This window comes from Salvelinus namaycush, chromosome 4, assembly GCF_016432855.1.
Source record: "Salvelinus namaycush isolate Seneca chromosome 4, SaNama_1.0, whole genome shotgun sequence".
NCBI lineage: Eukaryota > Metazoa > Chordata > Actinopteri > Salmoniformes > Salmonidae > Salvelinus > Salvelinus namaycush.
In genome coordinates this window covers 63,359,837-63,381,605 of record NC_052310.1, presented here as the reverse complement: position 1 = coordinate 63,381,605, position 21,769 = coordinate 63,359,837, and the positions used below count along the sequence as shown (strand labels likewise).

At 42.7% G+C, this 21,769-nt stretch overlaps 1 protein-coding gene across 4 annotated transcripts; it reads right to left on the bottom strand.

Annotated features, from left to right (window-relative positions):
• Nucleotides 1-387: 387 nt before the first annotated feature.
• Nucleotides 388-12,364, bottom strand: LOC120045686 (polyunsaturated fatty acid 5-lipoxygenase-like). 4 transcript variants are annotated; one of them, XM_038990625.1, is made up of 14 exons: nucleotides 12,200-12,364; nucleotides 10,515-10,713; nucleotides 10,246-10,327; nucleotides 9,893-10,015; nucleotides 7,995-8,101; nucleotides 7,686-7,858; nucleotides 5,924-6,070; nucleotides 5,629-5,832; nucleotides 5,403-5,497; nucleotides 2,909-3,019; nucleotides 2,198-2,319; nucleotides 1,547-1,647; nucleotides 712-882; nucleotides 388-602 (listed from the first exon to the last, which is right to left on the bottom strand). In XM_038990625.1, the coding sequence occupies exons 1-14, from the start codon at nucleotides 12,347-12,349 to the stop codon at nucleotides 423-425; spliced, it is 1,965 nt and encodes a 654-aa protein (XP_038846553.1). In that variant the 5' UTR covers nucleotides 12,350-12,364; the 3' UTR covers nucleotides 388-422. The 4 variants fall into 4 exon arrangements, with proteins under 4 accessions (XP_038846553.1, XP_038846552.1, XP_038846554.1 ...); XM_038990624.1 differs by having other exon boundaries at nucleotides 2,909-3,087; nucleotides 5,411-5,497; XM_038990626.1 differs by having other exon boundaries at nucleotides 2,909-2,991; nucleotides 5,411-5,497.
• Nucleotides 12,365-21,769: the final 9,405 nt, after the last annotated feature.

Here is a 21,769-nt window from a genome sequence, read left to right as displayed (position 1 = left end):
GGCTGGATGTCCTTTGGGTGGTGGATTATTCTTGATACACACGGGAAACTGTTGAGTGAGAAAAACTCAGCAGCATTGCAGTTTTTGATGCAAACCGGTGCGCCTGTCACCTACTACCACACACTGTTCAAAGGCACTTAAATATTTTGTCTTGCCCATTTACCCTCTGAATGGCACACATATCCATGCCTCAATTGTCTCAAGGCTTAAAAATCCTTCTTTAACCCATCTCCTCCCCTTCATCTGCACTGATTGAAGTGGATTTAACAAGTGACATCAATAAGGGATCATAGCTTTCACCTGGTCAGCTTGTCATGGAAAGAGCAGGTGTTCCTAATGTTTTGTACACTCAGTGTATATCAGACAATATAGCTATCCCTCCTCCTTGTTCCCTTCCTTGCTCTCTCCCCTTCATTCCTTTCTCAGACAGCCACACTGTTAGGGATGCGGTCGGGAGAGAAGTAGTAGTAGGGTAGTTTCTTGCCTTCGTTACGAATTTTGATGACACTGCTGACCTCTGCCAGTCTCTTCCTGAACGACTCCATGGCCTCCTTCACCGGCTTCTCTATGAAGTGCTCATCTGGGTACATCCCCAGGAAGAGCTGACAGAGAGAGGACACACAGGAATTGGAGGGATTTCTTTATTATTAAGAACAAAATCAGACAAACACCATGTGTGTTTATCCGTACGTGGGCATGTGGTGTATGTACCTCGTTCTCCTGGAACTGACTGAGGGCCCAGACGGCCCCTAGGTGCCAGCAGGACCGGCCGCGGTCAGGGAGACTCTGGATGATGAACTTCACATCTACCACCCCCTTCTGTCTGGGAGGGGGCTTACGCATGGTGGGGGGTGCATTGGGGATCCACGAGCACCAGTCATACTGAAATACACAGAGTAGGCAGACATTAACATCTAAGGGAAGCTAGGTGGTGCTCTTGACAATGTACAGGCTCTTGTCTGCAAGCACTGATCAAGCTCATCTACAGGAATGTTGACCAACTGTCCCAAGGCTACCTGACTATATATAGCCTACCTGAGCAAATCTTACATTTCCAAAGCTTACCTGACCAAGTCTTACCTGTCCAAAGCCTACCTTTACAAGGCCTAGATTCAATCAGATCAAGCGTTGCAGACACCAACATAGCGGGTGTTTGAGGTGGAACTGCATTGGAGCCGTCAAATTCGGTGAACAGTTGCTAACGAAACCACACCCGCCCCACTTGCATTAAAAGTTCAGAATGAGAAAGTGTAGGCTATATAGACATATTTATGCTCAAATTGAAAAATCATGAAACAAATAATGAGGATTTCAATTATCCTAATTGAAGTGTAGATTAAATCTCACATTCCAGTGTTCGAACTTGGAAACAAGGCTAGATGGGATTTCTTTTAATGCGAATCAGTGCAGCCAAAGGCAATGTCCGTTTCATAATGCCTGGAGCCACTTGGAGTTGACAGCTCTGATGCAGTTCCACCTCAGACACCGCCAAAACAACTGCTAAGCGGATGTTTGCTATCTGATCATATCGAGCCCCGAGCCGTACCTGTCCAAAGTTGACAGCAGCGTGGTGTGCAGAGGAAGTGAAGATGATGACAGTCAGATACTCTGTGAGCTCCTCGCGTGTCTTCAGGGACTTGGGAAACCCTGCAGAAAGGTTTTTTGCGCAACACATGTTTTTTTGACACTTGTTTCACCAGTGAGTCACTAAGGTCAGTCCCTAGACACACATTGTCATGCAATCACAGACTACAGTGTTGCTTAGAAATGCACAACACCAGTCTATGAAGGCTGCATCTCCTGCTGGTTTTTGAGTCCCCTGGCAATTCATGTTGACTGGGCAGAGGTGTACATACACCTGGTTACTCAGTGGTTCTGTCAGATGTAAACCAGCAGAGTGGCCCTCGAAGAGTGGAGTTGTGGCCTCTACTAGCCTGATCAGACCAGACTGAGTTCATCACTCGCACTCCACTGTTACCACAGCAACAGATAAGCACAGAGGCTTTTGACCAACTTAAAAGTGAAGTACATTTCTGCATAGCTAAATATTGATAATGTTACTCCATGGTCAGTTATGTCTTTCAACACAGTCCAGAGAAATAAGAAGTGTGTATTTGTATTGCAGATAACTAAAACAGCCTTTTAAAGCAGGCTAGGCCATTGTAGTGTTTGTTGGTTATAGTGTGTTTGTACCCACCACAGCAGTCAAAGTCCTGCATCCCAAAGCTGCAGACATCTTTAACAAACGCCTGTATCTCCTCATCCTTCTGTACTGTGTCATCACTGTCGTAGTAGATACACACCACGTCCCACACAAAACTAGGGAAACGGCAAATCAAATGTAGGGTTAGGGTAATGGCTAGAGCTTTAGGGTTACGGTTATGGCTATAGGGTTAGGGTTGAGCCGGGGTGTGGACATGAAGCTAGGGTTAGGTTAATGGCTAGGGCTTTAGGGTTATGGCTATAGGGTTAGGGTAATGGCTAGGGCTTTAGGGTTATGGCTATAGGGTTAGGGTAATGGCTAGGGCTTTAGGGTTATGGCTATAGGGTTAGGGTTGAGCCGGGGTGTGGACATGAAGCTATGGTTAGGGTAATGGCTAGGGCTTTAGGGTTATGGCTATAGGGGTGGGTTGAGCCGGGGTGTGGACATGAAGCTAGGGTTAGGGTAATGGCTAGGGCTTTAGGGTTATGGCTATAGGGGTGGGTTGAGCCGGGGTGTGGACATGAAGCTAGGGTTAGGGTAATGGCTAGGGCTAGGGCTTTAGGGTTATGGCTATAGGGTTAGGGTTAGCCATCTCATGGCCATTTCATGGCATCTTTTCCTGGTGATTGGCCTGGTTCTCCTCCTCCTATAAAAGTGTCAAGAAGGACACACACACAGACCCCCCACTCCCCCATGATCACTGACCTCTTGGTGACATCCCAGACCCGGTTCCCGTCGTCTCTGTAGTAGTAGTAGGGTAGGTCCTCAGGGCTGTCCACCCCGCGGGCCTTAATGGCATCAGGGAAACACAGAGACCTGAAGGTCAGTGACCTCATAGCCTTCTGGATCATCTCTACATGACCCCCACCTCCTGTACCATTGGCCTGGGGAGAGACAGTACACATTAGCTCTCTATGTCTCCGTCTCTAGGCCCATTTTTACCTGGTGCTAACATGCATCCTTTGTCCTGATCGTGTCCACATTCTGATTGGGCCCACATTTTTAGACAGGTTTAGACGATTAAAAGACATATTCTGATCTGATTGTGATCAGATCATCCTGACCACCTCCGGAAGTAATCAGGCCCAAATTGTGTCTGGAGATCTTACAAGTGTAGACAGATCTGGACAGCAAACTATTTCAATCATAATAATCCCGCCCTCTAAAACACAGGAACTATTACTGCACGTTATCAATCGGTGCTCGTAGTATAAAGACTAGGGTTGCAAAGCTTCTGTAATTTTTGTAATTAACAGGTAATCTATGGTCATTTATACTTGAATAACTAAAAAAAAAATGTATTCATATATAGTATTTATTTTTTGTGTCCATTTTGTCCATGAGTTTCTTGTGAATAGACCATATAGTTCAAGAGAAAATAGCCTAATTAATGGGAAAAATCAACAACGGCATTATACTCAACTGCAACTCTTCCAACTATTTACTTTTTCCACAACTGCCACCAGTTCAGTGTAAAAACATTTACAACCAAGATATAAACTCATGAATAACATTGGTGTTTAATATGAGGGTTTCAACATGAAATATCTTTTATATATTACATTTTTTACACACTTGTTTATTTTACTATGTCTATGGTTTATATTTAGGATAAGGTTTTACAGCTTTATTTGTTTTATTTAAAAATCATCTTATTTGATTATGTTATATATTTTACATGCGATAAGGCCAGATAGAGGGTCAGAGATAATTAGGCACCTGTGATAAACTGAAGTACCCACAAGGGCCACTAGATGTCTTGTGATAAATTACATAAAATCTTTGAAAGTTACACAAATTCAGGTAATTTACAGGTAAACTTTAAAAGTTTCCAATAATATGAGCCTCCCGAGTGGCGCAGCGGTCAAAGGCACTGCGTCACTACAGACCCGGGTTCGATCCCGGGCTGTATCACAACCAGCTGTGATCGGGAGTCCCATAAGGCAATTTGCATGCTGACTGCAGGAATGTCCACCAGAGCTGTTGCCAGAGAATCTATTGTTAATTTCTCTACAATAAGCCGCCTCCAACGTCGTTTCAGAGAATTTGGCAGTACGTCCAACCGGCCTCACAACCACATACCACATGTACCACACCAGCCTAGGAATCCACATCTGGCTTCTTCACCTGCGGGTTTGTCTGACACCAGCCACCCGGACAGCTGATGAGACTGTGGGCTTGCACAACCAAGGAATTTCTGCACAAACTTTAAGATACCGTCTCAGGGAAGCTAATCTGCGTACTCGTTGTCCTCACCAGGGTCTTGACCTGACTGCAGTTCGGTGTTGTAACCGACTTCAGTGAGAAAATGCTCACCTTCGATGGCCACTGGCATGCTGGAGAAGTGTGCTCTTCATGGATGAATAATGGTCGCAAATGTACTGGGCAGTTGGCAGACAGCGTGTATAGGGTCATGTGGGCCAGCGTTTTGCTGATGTCAACGTTGTGAACATTGTGCCCCATGGTGGTGTTATGGTATAGAAAGGCATGTCACACACAATGAACACAATTGCATTTCATCAATGTCAAATTGAATGCACAGAGATACCGTGACGAGATCCTGAGGCCCATTGTCGTGCCATTCATCCGCCGCCATCGCCTCATGTTTCAACATGATAATGCACGGCCCCATGTCGCAAGGATCTGTACACAATTCCTGGAAGCTCAAAATGTGCCAGTTCTGCATACTCACAAAACATGTTACCCGTAGAGCATGTTTGGGATGCTCTGGATCAACGTGTACTCCAGCGTGTTCCAGTTCCTGCCAATATCCAGCAACTTCACACAGCCATTGAAAAGGAGTGGGACAACACTGCACAGGCCACAATCAACAGCCTGATCAACTCTATGCAAAGGAGATGTGTCACGCAGCTTGAGGCAAATGGTGGTCACACCAGATACTGCCTGGTTTTCTGATCCACGCCCCTATTTATTTTTTTAAGGTATCTGTGACCAATTCCCAGTCATGTGAAATCCATAGATTAGGGCCTAATATTTTTATTTCAATTGACTGATTTCCTCATATGAACTGTTGCATCTTTGTAAAATCTTTGAAATTGTGGAGTGTATATTTTTTTTCTGTGTAATTTACATACAGGGAGGGACCAGGAAATCTAGTCACAATGAAGACAGATAAGAGACAGATTTTAGTACCATGTGTAGATGCACTTCTGAATATGTCTCAATGTCCCTTTCTCACAAACTCACCTTATCGAAGATGCCAAACTCACAGATGAGCTGCTCTCTGGCCTTGGTGTTGATGGCGATGGTGAAACGAATGTGAGGAAGGAGCAACTAGAGGACAGACCATCAATAAATAAATAAATAAACAAACAAACCAATCAACCAACCATCTAACTAAACAATCCATGAATCAACTAATCAGCCACAAAACACAGGCACAGACTGAAGTGTACTTGGTGTACCTTATAAGCAGGGTGTACAGCAGGCAGCTGTCTGAACATGGCCACTCCAAACACCTCAGAGACCAGGTGAGTCCTCAGCAGGTGTGTGACTGTCTGGTGGATGTGGAAGTCAGAGGAGCGGACCCAGATCTTAGCTAGCATCCAGTCATACTGACCATCACTGGGCAGGAAGATAGGGTTGTCCTTCCCTGGAGTCTGACCCAGCTGGGAGAGAGAGAGGAGGAGGAGTATGTTTTGTTAGATGGTGAAGAAACACTGTTCCATGCTCTTTTTCTAACCATGCAGAATAGCCTACCTGTATGGCCAGAGGCAGGATCTTGCTCTGGCTGTTGTTGTACAGCAAACAGATAGGAGCAGCCAGGTACTGTAGAGTACAGGGGTCTGTACTGTTGGGACTGATGTCTTCCATCAACTCATAGTCTGCAATGTAGATGTTACCTGCCTGCAAACAACACGTAATACAAGGTTTTTTATCTATTTTTTATTTCACCTTTATTTAACCAGGTAAGCTAGTTGAGAACAAGTTCTTATTTACAACTGCGACCTGGCCAAGATAAAGCAAAGCAGTGCGACAACACAGAGTTACACATGGAATAAACAAGCGTACTGCCAATAACACAATAGAAAATAAAGAAAATCTATAAACAGTGTGTGCAAATGGAGTAAGGAGGTAAGGCAATAAATAGGCCATAGTAGTGAAGTAATTACAATTTAGCAAATTATCACTGGAGTGCTAGATGAGCAGATGATGATATGTAAGTAGAAATACTGGTGTGCAAAAGAGCAGAAAAGTAAATAAAAACAATATGGGGATGAGGTAGGTAGATTGGGTGGGCTATTTACAGGTGGGCTATGTACAGCTGCAGTGATTGGTTAGCTGCTCAGATAGCTGATGTTTAAAGTTAGTGAGGGAAATATAAGTCTCCAGCTTCAGCGATTTTTGCAATTCGTTCCAGTCATTGGCAGCAGAGAACTGGAAAGAAAGGCAGCCAAATGACGTGTTGTCTTTGGGGATAGCCAGTGAGATATACCTGCTGGAGCGCGTGCTGCGGGTGGGTGTTGCTATCGTGACCAGTGAGCTGAGATAAGGCGGAGCTTTACCTAGCATAGACTTATAGATGACCTGGAGCCAGTGGGTCTGGCGACGAATATGTAGCGAGGGCCAGCCGACGAGAGCATACAAGTCGCAGTGGTGGGTGTTATAAGGGGCTTTGGTAACAAAACGGATGTCACTGTGCTAGACTGCATCCAGTTTGCTTAGTAGAGTATTGGAAGCTATTTTGTAAATGACATCGCCGAAGTCGAGGATCGGTAGGATAGTCAATTTTACTAGTGTATGTTTGGCGCCGTGAGTGAAAGAGGCTGTGTTGCGAAATAGAAAGCCGATTCTAGATTTAATTTTGGATTGGAGATGTTTAATATGAGTCTGGAAGGAGAGTTTACAGTCTAGCCAGATACCTAGGTATTTGTAGTTGTCCACATATTCTAAGTTAGAACCGTCCAGAGTAGTGATGCTAGTCGGGCGTGCGGGTGTGGGCAGCGAACGGTTGAAAAGTATGCATTTGGTTTTACAAGCGTTTAAGAGCAGTTGGAGACCACGGAAGGAGTGTTGTATGGCATTGAAGCTCGTTTGGAGGTTAGTTAATACAGTGTCCAAGGAAGGGCCAGATGTATACAGAATGGTGTCGTCTGCGTAGAGGTGGATCGGGGAATCACCCACAGCAAGAGCGACATCATTGATATATACAGAGAAAAGAGTCGGCCCGAGAATTGAACACTGTGGTACCCCCATAGAGACTGCCAGAGGTCCGGACAACAGGCCCTCCGATTTGACACAATGAACTCTGTCTGAGAAGTAGTTGGTAAACCAGGCGAGGGTGAATGTCTTACAATATGAACCTGTAAACCTTGGAGTCGGTCTGTCTTTCTGCATGTCTTGTCTGTTTGTGTGTACAATAGGTCACAGATTCTGTGAGTGGATGTGATGTATGCATGCATGTGTATAAGCTTGCATAACTGCGTGCATGTGACATGTGCATATGTGTGTCTGTCTCTACCTCAATTTCCTCCTCCAGGGTCATCTCTCTCTCCAGACAATCTGCCACCATGTCATGTGTAACGGGGAACTTCTCTGGCAGCTTGGTGCACTTCTGGATCATCACTGGGTTACAGCCGTTCAGGTACTGGTAGCCAAACATAAAGTCTTCTTTCCAGTGCTGCATCACATACTCTAGGATAGGAATATGGAGAGGAGAGGATGATTTTTTTGACTAGGATCCGCATTAGCTACTGCTAAAGCAGCAGCTGCTCAAAGAGGAGAGAGGAGTAAGATTCCACATTCTATGGAGAAAACTGAGACCACACACCTGAGATGGTGTTTTTGATCCTGACGAAGATCCGCTCAAAGTCAGCAAAGTCATTCCAGGAGGACTGGAACATGTGCATGAACTGGTTCACACAGAGGTTCTCTATCCTGGGGAGGAGAGAACAACATCATCAAACTGCAGGGAAAGATTTAAGTAGCCTGAGCCACCATCTTGACCGCTGCAATATCATAGAAAAACAGAATGTCATTTTGTGAGATCAGGATGGTCGAACGAGGCTAAGATTTATGTCCAGAGTTATTTTCTTCCATTTTCACTGTGAAAAACTAATGGATTCAGAAAATGTCAGTCACTGACTTACTGACAACAGGGAGTTGATGTTTACTGCACATGTATTACACACTTATCCACGTTATTTTCAATCGTTAGCAGCGTTGGTTGCCACTTTCCAGGGATGAATTTAAGAAAAATAGTTTCTGCTTCCCTTCCTGTCTATGATTCGCACACACGTGTGCAGTACTTTGCCAGTGCTCAACACTTGGGATTCTAAGGATGTTGCTGCTAACCTGCTGGTGAGTAAAGTCTGCTGGTCATTGGTACAGTACATTGATACTGTCAATGTAGGTTATTATGCTTTAAATCTAATCCTATCCATTACCAGTCTGTTAATGCTACATCAAGCAATGCCTGAATAGCATAACGTACTGCATAATAGTTTATACCCTGTGCTCTCTGCAGATGAGCTGTTATCAATGCAAATTCAGCTGCACAAACAAGCCACAAGTAAGCAGCAGAAGCACAGTCAGTCATAACACTTCTATTAATACACGTCAGTACGTGTCTTGCTAACCCCAGCCACTTCCTCTAGTTCCTCATCAATACATGGCAAGTCTATTATAGATGGTTATAGCGGGCTACTATCCCATAACTGAACTACTATCTATTATAGCGGGCTACTATCCCATAACTGAACTACTACAGAGCAAAGACACACATCCTGTCTGGAAGGTTATTATCCCTCCTAAGCAATCAAAAGAAGAAAAAAAGCATACTAGTACGCTGATAGGTTTGAAGCAAAGTATTTGTCAGAGCACACAGCCAGTCTCATTGAGACAATATGTGTATGTGTTTTGCCTGTTGGTGTGTAGGATACATGCAAATGTCCCTGGTTACTCATACAATGACTCTCCTGATCAACATGATTTCATACAGAGCTTTAAAACAGGCTTCCTTTTAGTCACATCCATATACTCCCGAGTGGCGCAGCGGTCTAAGGCACTGCATCTCAGTGCTAGATGCATCACTACAGACCCTGGTTCGATCTTGTGCTGTATCACAACCGTCCGTGATCGGGAGTCCCATAGGGCGGCACACAATTGGCCCAGTGTTGTCCAGGTTAGGGGAGGGTTTGGCCGGGGTAGGCCGTCATTGTAAAATAAGAATATGTTCTTAACTGACTTGCCCAGTTAAATAAAGGTTCAATATTTAATATATATTTTTAAATACTAGTAGTTCCACATACTACTCACCAACCACCCACCTACTGAACTAAACGCTTCTTTCTGTTTGCCGTTTAGCTTTTATTCAAACCAGGAAGTCCTGACATTTAGAAAATACCATCACTGTAATAAACAAATACTGACCCCAATGAACGGAAAATCCCTACCATGACAAGTATGGGCTTTCTACATGGAAATCTCCACATTAGATAGAGGCCGACTGTAGGTTTAACACTGCATGAGTGTAAAAATGGAACAGAGTAAAAGACTGTATGGACAATTTTGCAAATAAGGGGAAATAGTTGCAGCAGAGTGTAGTGACAGGACAATGACACTACTCTGCCATAAAACCCCAGAACTCTTGGCAGAGTCTGCAATGCATATAACAAATAAAGGGAGTCTACACTAGGTTACAGAGTGTAGTGTGAATGCAGTACTTACGCCTTACTGTAGTTGAGTATGAAGTCCACTCCTTTCTCGCTATCAAACTGGATGTCTCTGGGAAGCTCCTTGTGAGTGTTGGCATCTATACTCATAGGAATTCCAGGCTGCCACTCCCTCCATCTATACACAGGAGGACATCATAGAATCAGGTTAAGCACTACTACGTAACACTGTGTACAGGTCTTTTAATGATGGTAGGCTACACTATATGTAGTTTCAATGCATTGAATAAACACTAGAAAAACATTTACTAGTTCAATACATACATTTATTTGTTGAATGCATCTTGGTATAACATCAATACGTCATTGTGAGGTAGATGTGTGATACACAATAAACCCAGCTCTTGCCTGTAGGTTTTCCGTCTGCTCTCCAGCTCTTTGTGTCGGTGTTGCTTCACCAGTCTGGTCTTGTCATCCTTTGGCAGCAGTGCTTAAAGAAAAGGGTGAACAACGATAATGAGGATGATTTTAGATTCACTTCTATGTTCCTTAAGCTAAAGACTGGGGACAGTTTATTGACAGACATGAGCAACCGACAGACAGACATGAGCAACCGACAGACCTGACTGACTGACAGACACGACCGACCGGCAGACACAGACCCGACAGACAGGTACCTTTGCCGTTCCTGAGGACCACCTCCTTGTCGTCCACCAGCCAGTGGAAGCAGGGGAACTCTACGTAGTCTCCAGAGGGGGTCTTCACTGTGATGTACTTACAGTACCAGTCATCATGAACCCAGTACTTCTTCTTCTCTATCTTCACCAGCTCCATCTCCCCCAGGTTCTCCCCCACCGTCACATCATACGAGTCCACCTGAGAACAGACAACCAGGTTTAGAGAGATTTGAGCAAAGTGGACAAAAGGGGACAGTTTTCCGGACCCAGATTAAGACTAACCTGAGGACGGACAATGGTCGTTACCAAGTTGTAATTGTTACATAAAGTGCATTTTTTATTAATGACTTTATCAATGTGTTTGTTTGGCTGCCCATTAGCTGTTCCTTTTGCACCAGATACTTTTTCTGCGGTCCTGACACAACCGCCCAAAACAGCAAGAAAGAGACAACATGAGGTTAGTAGCAGCTCATGAGTCATTGATGGTTGGTGCAATATTCAGCCACTTGCATTATGAACTAAAGAGTACAACTGGATGTAGTGTACAGGATTCAGACACTGGTGAAGATTTTAATATCAGAATCAATTGACAGTTTATTAGATAGGGAAGCTTTTGTATTGATCTTCCGTGGTGTTCATGGGCCATTAGCTGTAATAGAGGTTTGGCAATAGGCCTTATGTTATTATTTTGCTTCATTAGAGTAAAAGCACAGAGAAATACACTCATACACAGAAATGGTGATGGCACCTATAGGGCGCACTCTGCACTGGAGTTTAGCCTCTTCATCTGTCACTGTACTTGGTAGTGGATAAGGCAAGTTTCTACAAGACAATGTAAAGTGATTTGAGCACCGGGAGAAGTGTTTTATTGAATCCAATCCATTGTATTTCCAAGTGAAAATCAGGTAAAAAGCACTCTGTAAATGGCTCTTATTAAGTGCCTGGGTATCACAGTCCCTCACATAGTAGTATTGAGAGCAATGACCATTTATTTCCTCTTTATGCGATGGATTTACTCCCATTACCTCATATTGCAGTACAGTTTCAAGCACTATTTATTGAATAGAATAGAGGGACTGGGGTTGATCCTGCAATACATTCTGTGGCAGATCTTACACCAGGGAACAGTAAAATAAAACAAATTGTTTATTTGTACATTTGTTAAGGAACTTTGTGCAGTTATTAGCAGTATGCATTTTAAACATTGCACAACATTTTCTGTCAAATGTCAGTCCTTAATTACGTTAAAATAATAAAAAAATGAATAATACAATGTTGTTGTAATAAATATGAATATGTCCAAAAGTCAAATGTTATTGTTACAGTACAATTCATTCACCCAGACCGAGGTATTGTGAGGGCTTCCAGAGGGAGATATCTTGTATGTCATTTTCAACACAAACTAGTAATCAGTCCAATTAATATGCATCATTTGAGTTGAGGCTTCAGGACAGATACTAGAGGAAGTGTGCTTTTTATTAAGCATTGACTGAGAAGTGATGAGAAGTATGCACGTGCACATTGGGGGAAGAGTGAAGAATAAGGATGCAGCCAGAGTTTCAAATCTGATAGTTATTGGAAATATTTCCTCTCTATCATTAACAAGGTCACCTCTGAGTGTATTTGAAGTAATGCACACACTGTGAAACTTTCAAACGGACTCTTGCCACTGTAACTCAACTCACCGCCCCTCTCTCGAAGTCGTTGTAGAGCGGTTTGTCCAGTAAAGTCCTCTCACTGCATCCCTCTGTTCCCACCAGGGTGATATAGATGTAGTCATCAGTCCCTGCAAACCACTGGCTTCCTGTAGCCACCGTCACTGTGTAGGATGGCATGGTGGTACACACACACACACGATGGACAGGAGAACTGATATCCACTAGTTGTCTGCAGGCAGATATGATAGCCTCCTACAAGTGTGTCAGTTGTTGACTCAGAGTCTGGACAAAATTAGATTTCCCCTTTCTAGATCTCCTACTCTCGGTCTCTCTTTCTCGCTCCTCCCTCCCTCTCTCTCTAGCTCACTCTCTCATAAACACCCCCTTATATACTGACACAACACATGTAATGCAAATGCTGTTAAACAGCTAGCTAGAGGATGCAGAGGCATTGGATAATGTTTCACACTGGCTGATGTACTGTTTGAGTGAGTGTTTGAAACCACCCTCTTATCATGCCTGAAGGAACGGCCAGATCCCTCTTTCACCCTCTCAATGTTTATGACAATACCAATATACAGTGCATTCAGGAAGTATTCCACATTTTGTTGTGTTACAGCTTTGTTTGTGTTACTCATTCAAGAGTTTTACTTTATTTTTTACTATTTTCTACATTGTAGAATAATAGTGAAGACATCAAAACGATGAAATAACACATATGGAATCATGTAGTAACCAAAAAAGTAACCAAAAACAGAGATCATCCGTTCACCTACTCTGCGTCTCACAAAGACACGACGGTTGGAACAAAAAATCTCATATGTGGACTCATCAGACCAAAGGACAGATTTCCACCGGACTAATGTCCATTATTCGTGTTTCTTGGCCCAAGCAAGTCTCTTCTTATTGGTGTCCTTTAGTAGTGGGTTCTTTGCAGCAATTCGACCATGAAGGCCTGATTCACGGAGTCTCCTCTGGACAGTTGATGTTGAGATGTGTCCGTTACTTACTTGAAATCTGTGAAGCATTTATTTGGGCTGCAATCTGAGGTGCAGTTAACTAACTTATTTTTGGTTACTACATGAATCCATGTGTTATTTCATAGTGTTGATGTCTTCACTATTATTCTACAATGTAGAAAATAGTAAAAAATAAAGTAAAATCCTTCAATTAGTAGTAGTAGTAACTTTTGACTGGTGCTATATACACTACCGTTGAACATTTTGGGGTCACTTAGAAATGTCCTTGTTTTTGAAAGAAAAGCACATTTTTTGTCCATTTTTAAAATAACATCAAATTGATCAGAAATACAGTGTAGACATTGTTAATGTTGTAAATGACTATTGTAGCTGGAAAAGGCTGATTTTTAATGGAATATCTACATAGGCGTACAGAGGCCCATTATCAGCAACCATCACTCCTGTGTTCCAATGGCACGTTGTGTTAGCTAATCCAAGTTTATCATTTTAAAAGGCTAATTGATCATTAGAAAACCCTTTTGCAATTATGTTAGCACAGCTGAAAACTGTTGTGCTGATTTAAAGAAGCAATAAAACTGGCTTTCTTTAGAGCAGATGAGTATCTGGAGCATCAGCATTTGTGGGTTCGATTACAGGCTCAAAATGGCCAGAAACAAAGCACTTTCTTCTGAAACTCGTCAGTCTATTCTTGTTCTGAGAAATTAAGGCTATTGCATGTGAGAAACTGCCAAGAAACTGAAGATCTCGTACAACGCTGTGTACAGTACTACTCCCTTCACAGAACAGCGCAAAGATAGACTCCAATGGCAGAAGATTGTTGCAGTGTTACATGTACACTGTATGTCCTACCCGGGACAAAGAGGACTAAGTAAGTTAGGATTGTGTATGTTTGCCATTCAGAGGGTTAACCTGTAAGATAAAATATTTAAGTGCTTTTGAACGGGGTATGGTAGTAGGTGCGAGGCGCACTGGTTTGTGTCAAGAACTGCAACTCTACTGGGTTTTCCACGCTCAACAGTTTCCTGTGTGTATCAAGAATAGCTTACCACCACCCAAAGGACATCCAGCCAACTTGACAACTGTGGGAACCATTGGCGTCAACATAGGGCAAAGGGAGGGTGCAAATCAAATTAGGACGGTGTTCCTAATGTTTGGTATACTCAGTGTATAAAAGCTTCAGAAAGTTATTAGTAAAGGTTTTAGACATCATATTATCAAATCCACTTCCTTTTCCCCATCACAGTGAATACTTTTTCTATTTGATGAAAACATCACAGCTATTGGTTTCCAAATCATGAGTAGTGCACACCTGTATAGGTAAGCCGACTATTCTGCGGGAACACCCACACAATCACTGAGGAGCCAATGGGAACTTCCAATGTCAATATTCAACCAAATATCTGTACTTACAGGGTTCATTTTACTAATGCTCCCAATGTTCCATTACCAATGAGAGGAGATGGAAACAGGCCGTATAGGTCTAATGGAATATGTTATGCTATATATGGGAGAGGGAAATGCCTCTGTGTTCCAAAATGATTACATTAAATAGGTCTAATATAGCCTGGTCCCAGAACTGATTGTGCCGTCTTGCCAATAAAAAATTACTATAGAAAAGGTGGCAAGACAGCAGATCTGGGACAAGGCTAGGTTTAATAAAGGATGGGGAAAACAAGGGTGCAGCGATCATTCCATTGACAGTGAATACTCAGAAAGGCAGAAAGCAGCTCTCTAGCCAGTAATAGGCTACACATATATTTACCAGTCAAATGTGCTAATGTCAGACAACAAGTGTTGGATGGTGTCAAGAAAAATACATGCAAATATGGAATCCCACTATTTCACTGCTGGATACAGTATGATATACTAATATACTTCCATATTGTAGCAGTACTGTATGGGGTTTGGTTTGTTCCAGTCTCTCACTCACAACCAAGGAGTAGGCTGCAGTTGCACTGCCTAGACAGTCATCTGAAGTCAGTTGTGTGTCGATTGGATTGGTGGAGGGTAAACTGATCCTAGTTCAGTTACAGGCAGCTTCTACCTCAAGCCATGGAGGAATGAAGAAGCTCAATAATATCCAGCTTACTCTGTGATGTTATGCAGCAATCTAACCTTAATGTTACAGTTGTGTGTAAAGCAATGGGCAAGACAACACCCACAGCAGTCCTACTAGGGGGAACTGCAACATAATAACAGGTTTAGCCTACATATTCAAATTATATATGTATGTAGCTAATTTTGTTGGATCACAATACATTTCTTACTTGATTAGTAAGTGAAAATGTATGCACTCACTACTGTAAGTCGCTCTGGATAAGATCGTCTGTTAAATGACTAATATAAACCACATGACCAAATCATTAGTACTGTATGAGAAATAAGAGCCTTTATTTTCATATTGACTCAATAAGACAACATTTAAGCACAATTCAGATCTTTTATAATTCATAAAATCAGAACAAGCAAAACTGTCAATTTCTGCCTAAATGGACAAATAAAACTGGTAAAAAAAAATATATATATATATATATATATATATAATAATTGTTCAGTAGTACCAAACAAATGATTTCCATTTCAGACAAAACCAAAATTCCCTTCCTGATATATTATTATAATATCGTCATACATTTATCAAAAATAGACAAACCTGAAGACAGGGTAGTTCTAGCCTGGTTACACCAGACATAATGCTGTGCTCACCATTGTCCAGACTGTAAGGTGAGCACAGCGTTTAGTCTGTTTTAACCAGGCTAGGATAGTTCATGTGTAGTCTACTGTCAGGTTACAATGAGCAGCAGTGAGTTGATTGTACTCTTTAGGCCTGAATCCTGACAAGGTTTGGCTCAATTCAATTTTAATTCCGCAGGTAAACCAAAATTCTAATTCTCGTCATTGCTTTTTAATGAGGATAATTGGAATTGGGATTTCAGTTAACTTCCTGAATTGAAATGGAATTGACTTGGACTTCTGTGTAAACCATGTATCGATATAAAATGGGGGATTTACCTGAACATTTGAGTTACAAACATACAGTGGCAAGAAAAAGTATTTGAACCCTTTGGAAATACCTGGATTTATGCATAAATTGGTCATCAAATTTGATCTGATCTTCATCTAGGACACAACAGACAAACACAGTCTGCTTAAACTAATAACACACAAACAATTATACGTTTTCATGTCTTTATTGAACACACCGTGTAAACATTGTCCTGTTGCATCACCCAACTTCAATTGGCGGACAGATACACTAACATTCTCCTGCAAAATGTATTGATAAACTTGCTGTCCAGGCCCTGAGGCAGCAAAGCAGCCCCAAACCATGATGCTCCCGCCACCATACTTTACAGTTGGGATGAGGCTGATGTTGGTGTGCTGTGCCTTTTTTTCTCCACACATAGTGTTGTGTGTTCCTTCCAAACAACTCAACTGTAGTTATCTGTCCACAGAATATTTTGCCAGTAGCGCTGTGGAACATCCAGGTGCACTTTTGCAAACTTCAGACGTGCAGAAATGTTTTTTTGGACAGCAGTGGCTTCTTCCATTGTGCACTCCCATGAACACCATTCTTGTTTAGTGTTTTACGTATCGTAGTCTCGTCAACAGAGATGTTAGCATGTTCCAGAGAAGTCTTTAGCTGACACTAGGATTCTTCTTAACCTCATTGATAATTCTGCGCTGTGCTTTTGTAGTCATCTTTGCAGGACGGCCACTCCTAGCAACAGTGCTGAACTTTCTCCATTTATAGACAATTTGTCTTACCGTGGACTGATGAACATCAAGGCTTTTAGAGATAATTAATTAATAGAAAAGTAACTTAATTTTTAAAATTTTACCCACCTTTTTCGTGGTATCCAATTAGTAGTAGTTACTGTCTTGTCTCACCGCTACAACTCCCGTACGGACTCGGGAGAGGCGAAGGTCGAGAGCCATGCATCCTCCGAAACACAACCCAACCAAGCCGCACTGCTTCTTAACACAGCGCGAATCCAACCCGGAAGCCAGCCGCACCAATGTGTCGGAGGAAACAACGTACACCTAGCGACCTAGTCAGCTGTGCCCGGCCCGCCACAGGAGTCGCTAGTGCACGATGAGACAAGGATATCCCTGCTGGCCAATCCCTCCCTAACCCGGACGACGCTGGGCCAATTGTGCGTCGCCCCATGAGCCTCTTGGTCGCGGCCACCAGAGCTGTGCCAAAACCCATGTGGGGGTTAACAAAACAGTTAACAGGGCCATGTTCAGTAAACACCAAATAGGATAAAACATTTTGAAACGGAAAAGGAGATGCTACTTCAATCTGAAAAGTGTTTGTCCTCAGACCTGGAGGGAAGCTAAAGTTATTTGACTACCCAAGATTGGTAATGCGCCCTTTACTGATTCTCACAGCCAACCAATCAGCTTGCTGCCAGCTCTTAGCAAACTTTTGGGAAAAAATTGTGTCTGACCAGATACAATGCTATTTCTCTGGGCAAATGAACACAAACTTTCAGCTTGCTTATAGAGTAGGGCACTCAACATGTACTGAAATGACATTAATGATTTTGTATGTTGTTAGACTTCAGTGCAAACTTCGATATTATTGACCATAATCTGTTACTGAAAAAACGTGTTATGGCTTTACATCCTCTGCCATATCATGGGTTGAGAGCCATCTATCCAATAGAACACAGAGGGTTTTCTTCAATGGAAGCTTCTATAATGTAAAACAAGTAAAGTGTGGTATTCCGCAAGGCAGCTCTTTACTGTTCTACATATTTACTAATGATCTATCACTAGCATTAAACAAAGCCTGTGTGTCTATGTACTCTGATGATTCAACATTATACATGTCAGTAACTACAGGTAGTAAAATCACTGTAACCCTAAAACAAAGAGTTGGTCAGTTTGGGAATTGGTGGCTAGTAATAAACTAGTCCTGAACATATCTAAAACCAAAAGCATTGTTTTTGCATTTGGTACATTTGCATTTGGTACAAATCATTCCCTACGTTCAGCTGTTGAGCAAGTTGAGGAGACTAAACTTTTTGGTGTCATCTTAGACTGTAAATGTTCATGGTCAAGCCATATTGATTAATTTGTTTTAAAGATGGGGAGAAGTCTGTGTGATATAGAGATGTTCAGCATTTTTAACACCACAGTCAACTAAAAGTCCTGCACGCTCTAGTTTTATCAAATCTTTACTATTGTCCGGTGATATGGTCAAGTGCTGCAAAAGACCTAGAAAAGCGGCAGCCGGCCCACAACAGAGCAGCACATCTTGCCCTTCAATGTACACAGAGGGAAAATGTCAACAGCATGCGCGTCAGTTTCTCTAAGTTCAAAGTAGAGGCGAAATTGACCGCATCAATTCTTGTTTTTGTGAGAAACAATGTGTTAAAAATGCCAAAATGTCTGTATAATCAAAAGAGCTATTCGGAAAGTATTCAGACCCCTTGACTTTTTCCACATTGTTACGTTACAGCCTTATTCTAAAATTTATTAAATAAATAAGAAAATCCTGAATCTACACACAGTACCCCATAATGACAAAGGTTTTTACAAATACAAAAACAGAAATACCTTATTTACATAAGTGTTCAGACACTTTGCTATGAGCCTCAAATTGAGCTCAGGTACATCCTGTTTACATAGAAACATCTCAAGGATGATCAACAACATGATTGGAGTCCACCTGTGGTAAATTCAATTGATTGGATATGATTTGGAAAGGCACACACCTGTCTATATTAGGTCCCGCAGTTGACAGTGCACGTCAGAGCAAAAACCAAGGTGACCAAGAACCCGATGGTCACTGACAGAGCTCCAGAGTTCCTCTGTGGAGATGGGCGAAACTTCCAGAAGGACAACAATCTCTGCAGCACACTACCAATTAGGCCTTTATGGTAGAGTGGCAAGACGGAAGCCACTCCTCAGTAAAAAGGCACAAGACAGCCCGTTTGGAGTTTGCCAGAAGGCACCTAAAAACTCTCAGACTATGAGAATAAGATTCCTATGGTCTGAGTAAACCAAGACTAAACTCTTTAGCCTGAATGCCAAGCATCACATCTGGAAGAAACCTGGCACCATCCCTTCGGGGAAGCATGGTGGTGGCAGCATCATGCTGTGAGGAGATTCTTCAGTGGCAGGGACTGGGAGACTAGTCAGGAACGAGAGAAAGATGAACAAAGCAAAGTACAGAGAAATCCTTGATGAAAACATGCTCCAAAGCGCTCAGGACCTCAGACTGGGGGGAAGGTTCACCTTCCAACAGGACAACAACCCTAAGCACACAGCTACAACAACGCAGGAATGGCTTCGGGACAAGTCTCCGAATGTTCTTGAATGGCCAAGCCAGAGCCCAGACTTGAACCCGATCGAACATCTCTGGAGAGACCTGAAAATAGCTGTGCATCAACAATCCCCATCCAACTTGACAGAGCTTGAGATGATCTACAGAGAAGAATGGGAGAAACTCCCCAAATACAGGTGTGCCAAGCTTGTAGCATCATACCCAAGAAGACTCGTACTGTAATCACTGCCAAAGGTGCTATAACAAAGTACTGAGAAAATGGTCTGAAAACTTACAGTTGAAGTCGGAAGTTTAAACATTTAAACTCAGTTTTCACAATTCCTGACATTTAATCCTAGTAACAATTCCCTGTCTTAGGTCAGTTAGGATCACCACTTTATTTTAAGAATGTGAAATGTCAGAATAATAGTAAAGAGAATGATTTATTTCAGCTTTTATTTCTTTCATCACATACCCAGTGAGTCAGAAGTGTACATACACTCAGGGGCGAAAATCTGATATCAACTTTGGAGGGGACAATTACATGACATTTTCTCAAGAGCAATTCCTGAGGGGGACACCAAAAGTAGTGCTGTAACACATAGCCTACGTTGTAATATGTTAAATGTATATTGAGGGACCATAATCACTACTACTGGATAATTGATAGGTACGGTAGTTAACTGAAGGGTTGTCCCAACTTGTTCAAATGTTTAAATCATTATAATACTACTACTAATAATAGTTATAGCAGTGTTCCTTATCAGTCCAGTATGTATGCAGGTATTTGTACTTACAACCAGCAATACCAAGAAAGGCCAGTAGGTGGCAATGGTACTGTACACTGTTTGGGTGCAGTTTTCGTAAATACAATGAACATGGTGTGATCTCGTCTAAAATAATCTCCATTGAGAACCATCACAAAGTTGGTCTCCACTGGCCTGAGTCTACTACAATAGTTTTACACGAACAAAAAGATACAAATAAGTACAGTTCTAAAAGCAAAATAACTACTTCAATGAATAACCCAAATAAATCAACCAAAATATCCTTCAGTCAGTGTCTCAACTCTTCAAACAGCAGCTATGGACAAGTATGTCACACAAAGTATGCAATTTTAAATAAAATAACATTAAATAAATAATTAGTAAGTGTACTGTCATGTACTAAAAACTGAAAACTACTAAACAAAAGAACACATATCTATACAGCAGGGGTTCTCAAACAGGGATCCATGGACCCCTAGGGGTCCCTGGTGTAATTGCAAGGGGTCCGTGAAATAAAAAAAGTGTAATGAACGTATTCAGTACCACAAGGTTTCCAGTAACTTTACATATAATATAGAGGGGGTGGAGGTCCCTGAGGACCGCTCAAAACCTTGCCTGCCTTGCCTCAAAATATGCAGGGGTTCCAGTACCCCAAAAAAGGTTGAGAACCACTGCTATACACACTACTGAACAAAAGAACTGAACATATGTTTGTGGGTTTCAATGGATCCAACAAATTGCTGGCAGATATTTTCCCTCTTGAGACTGTCCAGCCTGTCTTTATGTACATTACAGACAACTACGCCGTTCAGTCTCTCTTGGCCCATGCTAGCCCGTAGCCAAGTCTTTAACCTGCAGAGTGCACTGAAACTCCTCTCAGCCTCACATGAAGACACTGGCACCACAAACAAAATTCTGATCAGCACCTCAACTTGGTCAAACAACCCCCGCACCTCCACTGGAAGCCTCCTGAGGACCTCTGCTGCCTCTCCACTGCTGCTACAGGGGTATTTGTTGTGAAAGAGAGGGATCTGCACTGAAAGAGAATCTATGTTCACCTCTGGGTACTGATCTAGAGACTCATCCAACTCCCCCGTGAGAAGCGCTCTTTCCAACTTTTGCAGGACGTGTAGACTGTCCTGGTCAAAACGGTCGCCAAACTGAACCTCCACACCATCCAACACTTAAAAAAATTGTAGCTGCCCTATAAAATTGTCTGCCCTGGCCTCCCGGGTGGCGCAGTGGTCTAGGGCACTGCATCGCAGTGCTAACTGCGCCACCAGAGTCTCTGGGTTCGCGCCCAGGCTCTGTCGCAGCCGGCCGCGACCGGGAGGTCCGTGGGGCGACGCACAATTGGCATAGCGTTGTCCGGGTTAGGGAGGGTTTGGCCGGTAGGGATATCCTTGTCTCATCGCGCTCCAGCGACTCCTGTGGCGGGCCGGGCGCAGTGCGCGCTAACCAAGGGGGCCAGGTACACGGTGTTTCCTCCGACACATTGGTGCGGCTGGCTTCCGGGTTGGAGGCGCGCTGTGTTAAGAAGCAGTGCGGCTTGGTTGGGTTGTGCTTCGGAGGA